Genomic DNA, 4383 nt, shown 5'->3' on the forward strand with positions numbered 1-4383 from the left:
CCATATCCCTGCTCCTAATCCCTCCCAGTCTTTCCCAACCCACCCAGTCCCTTCAGCCCCGCTCCCTGTCCCTCTAACCCCACTCCCAGTCCCTCCCAGTCCCTGCCCGTCCCCACATCCCCCTTCCCAGTGCACTCCAGTCCCTCCCAGTCCCTCTAACACTGCTCCCAGTCCTTCCCAGTCCCTCCCAGTCCCTGTGACCCTGCTCTCAGTGCTCCCCAGCCCCTCTAATTCCACTCCCAGCCCCTCTAACCCCACTCCCAGTCCTTCCCAGTGCCCCCTAGTCCCTCTAACCCCCCTCCCAGTCCCTCCCAGTACCTCCCAGCTCCCTGCCAGTGCTGGGCCATGTCGTCGTGAAACAGATTTAAATGAAACATAAGGATTTTAGTTATAGGCTAGCTGTGTTGAAATTAGTTAGAATAGGAGGGAATTGAGGCCTGGCTAAAGTTAATTAATAGTTAGGAGAGCTGGACTTGAAATGGTTTTCAAGATGTTAGTAATTGATTACTGAATAATTGATGATCTGTCACTTGTATGTTTGTTTAGCTGTGCTTAGAATGAGGAACAGAAACATTGATAAGTTAGTCTAGGGAACAGAGACAATTACCAATTTCCTCCCTCTGTGAGAACCGATCCAAAAGTCACGCAAAAGGAAATTTGGAGGTCACTAAAGTAATTAAGATTGTTAAAGTTCAAAAAGGCGAGAAAGGTCAAAATGAGGGAGATGAGCTTACTTCATCTGTCTGGGACCACTGACCCAATTCGAGACCACTGACTCAATTCAGAGAATACATTACACATGCTTAATGACATTTAATCTCATTTCCATACGAAGCAGAGAATGGGAAGTGTTAATGTTATGAATATACATTTATATTTTGGATATTCATAATTTTTGTAAATAAAAAGCTTTGTATTTGTTTGTATTGGGGCTCGGTGTTTTAGGGAGCTATCCCACGCAGTGCCTGGCGCCAAATAAACATACACTTTCTAACTTTAAACCGTTAGAGACTCTTTGTCCGTCTCAGTTGGATATCGATACTAGATCAATATTCGTATTTTAATAAATCAGTCGTGTGCGGAGGTGCTGCATTTCCAGCTGCGGGGGCACGAGGCAGTGGTGCTGTGCTCCATGACGTGGCTGCAGGCCGAGGACCATTTCTGCAATGTCACCATCGTGGCACAGAGCCTGCCCTTCCGTGGCCGCCGCGTCATTCTGGATGCCTTCTCGCCCTTCCTGCGCGACCAGTTCCTGCTGAACCCCGCGGCTGAGCTGCGCATGTTGCAGGCCCACACCAACCCCGTGCTGGCTGACCTGCTGCTGTCCTGGTACACGGGCACCCTGGAGTTTGCCAGACGTGACCTGGTCAACTACCTGACGGCGGCCAGCTACCTGCAGATAGAGCACATGGTGGTGTGCTGCCACGGTGCGCTGGCCTGCTTCGTCCAGCTACCGCCAGCTGCCCCCACACAGCTGCCCGAGCCCGAGGAGGACGAGGACAAGGACGATGAGGAGGATGTGGCGCCTGATGTGTACATCGTCAAGGTGGAGCCAGCCGCCACCCCGCACCGGCGCAGGGAGATGCACGCATGGCCAGCCGTGGCCACAGCCAAGGCAGCCAGAGTGGTGCAAGGAGGAGGAGTGGCGGCGGCGGCGGCCGTGGCGGGGACGGCTGGGATGGCAGCGCAGGACCCCCCGTGTTCCCCCCAGCTGGGGGTAGGCAAGGCCTGCTACAGCCTGGCCAAGGATGGTGAGGGCGAGGGGCTGCTCATCTTCCCTGGTGGCAGTGGCGAGGAGCCGGTGGGCAGCGTGGGCACCGTGAGCTCCTTGGGGGTGGCTGTGGCAGGCACGGGACTGGTGGTGAGCACCCCATCGGCGTCATTGCGCTGCAGGAAGTGCAGGGAGGCGTTCCAGGGCGTGGAGAAGCTGGTGTTCCACATGCGCGCCCTGCACTTCGTGTTCATGTGCCTGCACTGCGGGAAGCAGTTCAACTACAGCAGCAACTGGAACCAACACATGAACGTGCACCGCAGCGTGAAGTCGCACGGCTGCGGCATTTACAGCAAGACATTCATGCAGAAATCCATGCTGCACAACCACCTGAACCTGCACAGTGGCGCGCGGCCCTACCGCTGCTCCTACTGTGACATGCGCTTCACCCACAAAGCCAGCCATCCGCCGCCACCTCAAGTAACAGCATGGCAAGACCACGGCCCAGAACATGCTGGAGACCAGGGCGGCTGAGGGGAGGATCCTGCTGCGCTGACCCCCTTGGGAGGGGCCCCAGCGCAGCCCAGGGGGGACCCCCGGGGTCAGGGGGGATGAGCCCTGAGGAGCTGGGTCCTCTCCCAGACTAGGAGGGGGAGGCCCCTGGATGGCTGGGTGGGGAGTGACCCCTCTGGAGTGGTGGGGAGTGACCATTAGACGTCTGAATCCCTCCCTGACATGGAGGGGGTGACTCCCAGAATGATGGGGAACGACCTCAAAGTGAGGGGGAGTGACTTCCCCCAGAGCGGTGGGGAGTGACCACTGGACACTCGAGTCCGTCTTGGATGAAGAGGAGTGACCCCTGATCCCCCTGCCCCCCCCCCCCCCCCCAAACTGACTGAGAATTATTCCTGGACACCTGAACCCCTCTTGGAGGGACCCAAATCCTTCCTGGAGGGAAGGGGAATGACCCCAAAATGACAGAAAATGACCCCAAAGTGGTGGGGAACCACCCCAAAACAATGGGGAATGACCCCAACACTATGGGGAACGATCCCAAAGTGATGGGGAACAACCCCAAAACAATGGGGAACAACCCCAAAACGATGGGGAACTGTTGCAGGGCAGGTGGCAGTGGCCACTGCAGCAGATCCTTCAGAAGACTGGTAGACAGGCCTCCAGAACACAAAGTTCTGATTCTCACTCCATGGTTAGAGCGAGTTCCCATGTTCCTAGTGGTTCTTAGTTTTCATGTTTTAAGTTCATTGGTTCAGGAGTTCTCCACCCAGTTTTATGTACAAGTTCATGTTTATGTATTTCCCCTAGTTGGTTATGTATTAGTTCTGGAAAGTTCTCCCTTCTTCGATGCCCCATTGGTCTACTCATGTAATCTTCTCCCCTAAGTTATCCCCATTGGTTATTCCCCTGTTATCTCCTCCTCCTCAGTCGATCCCTGTTGGCGTCTCCTCCCCCTGCCATGTAGCCCTGGGAGAGGCGCCCTGAAGGCAGGCACGGGGTTTCCCTGCCCCTGGTCAGCCTCATTCCCAATTGGTTGGTTTGTGTTCCCCTGTGTGGGAAGGACCCTCGGGTCCCGTGACTGGAGGAGTTCCTGAGCAGAGCCCCGGCCATGCAGCTGGAGAAATAAACATCTCTGAAACATCTACCAAGAATCTGTCCATATATATTTCCTTTCCACGGGACTCCTGGTTTGATATATGCGTGTTACAGTAATCCCCGCTGTAGCAGATCCCCATTGGTTGTTTCCCTTTGTTCCACCCCCGTATAAAATGTTGCGCTTTCCCCTTTTTCCTGGTCTTTGTCCCTGGATCTTCCCCTGGCAATAAACCAGCTGGAAGCTACACAGAGACCCCTCTCTCATCCTTTGCCTCTGCCAACACTTTTACACCACCTTTATCTGGGGCTCACTCCTTGCAAAGGAGCCAGCTAGCTTTCCCTGCAAGCTGCAGCTAACTTCTGCCTGTTGCAGCTGACAGCTTTCCCTGCTTGCTGCAGCTGACCCTTGCCTGCAGCAGCAGAAGCCAAGGAGGTCTGCAGCTGGATGCTGTGCTGCCTTGGGCAGCCCCAACAGTGTCAAGGAATGACCCCAAAACGATGGGGAACAACCCCAAAGTGATGGGGGATGACCCCAAAGTGGTGGGGAGCAGTCCCTGGCCACCTGAGTCCCCCCCTGAAGGAGAGGAGACCCCTGCCTCAAACACCTGATGTGCCCCCCCAGACATCTGGGTGACAGATTTGGGGGTCCTGGTTTAAATTCCAGGTGGAAAAAGCCAACCTCCCTCTCCCCCCCTTTCCTCTAGAATGGTGATAATTTTTGAATTCTAGGGATTTCGGGCAAAAAACACAGGAACAAAGAATTCTGGCTCTGTCCCAGAATATGAATTTAAATACTCTGATAATGGATGGGCGAGGGGGGGAGGGGGTGTTCCCTGCACCCCCCCCAAAACCTGGACCCCCACCCTCCCTCTCACGATGGGTTTGGGGATCCCAGGCCCTTGGTGGACAATGGGGTGACTCCCACTGGACCCCCTCTAAAAATTGGTGTGGGCATGGCCTAAACATGGAGGGGGCTGGGCTTTGGTGGTGTGGGCAGGGCTTGGGGAGTGGGCAGAGCCAAGCGGGGAGGACAAAGCAGGGCGGTGGGCGGAGCTTTGATC

The 4383-nt window shown here is 55.5% G+C and overlaps 1 protein-coding gene and 1 long non-coding RNA gene across 2 annotated transcripts; both read left to right on the plus strand.

Annotated features, from left to right (window-relative positions):
• The first annotated feature begins 1117 nt into the window (after positions 1 to 1117).
• On the plus strand, positions 1118 to 2263 carry LOC121659034 (zinc finger and BTB domain-containing protein 12-like). The gene has a single exon (XM_042016739.1). It carries the CDS (start codon positions 1133 to 1135, stop codon positions 2243 to 2245), a length of 1113 nt encoding a protein of 370 aa, XP_041872673.1. The 5' UTR covers positions 1118 to 1132; the 3' UTR covers positions 2246 to 2263.
• A 406-nt stretch (positions 2264 to 2669) lies between these two features.
• On the plus strand, positions 2670 to 3846 carry LOC121659085. Its single transcript, XR_006014155.1, has 2 exons — positions 2670 to 2824; positions 3789 to 3846. It is a non-coding gene; the product is annotated as an uncharacterized LOC121659085 (long non-coding RNA).
• Positions 3847 to 4383: the final 537 nt, after the last annotated feature.

The sequence above is a fragment of the Corvus kubaryi genome, unplaced genomic scaffold (genome assembly GCF_017639235.1).
Source record: "Corvus kubaryi isolate FWS band 111438036 unplaced genomic scaffold, C.kubaryi_AGA036_p1.0 split3-73, whole genome shotgun sequence".
NCBI lineage: Eukaryota > Metazoa > Chordata > Aves > Passeriformes > Corvidae > Corvus > Corvus kubaryi.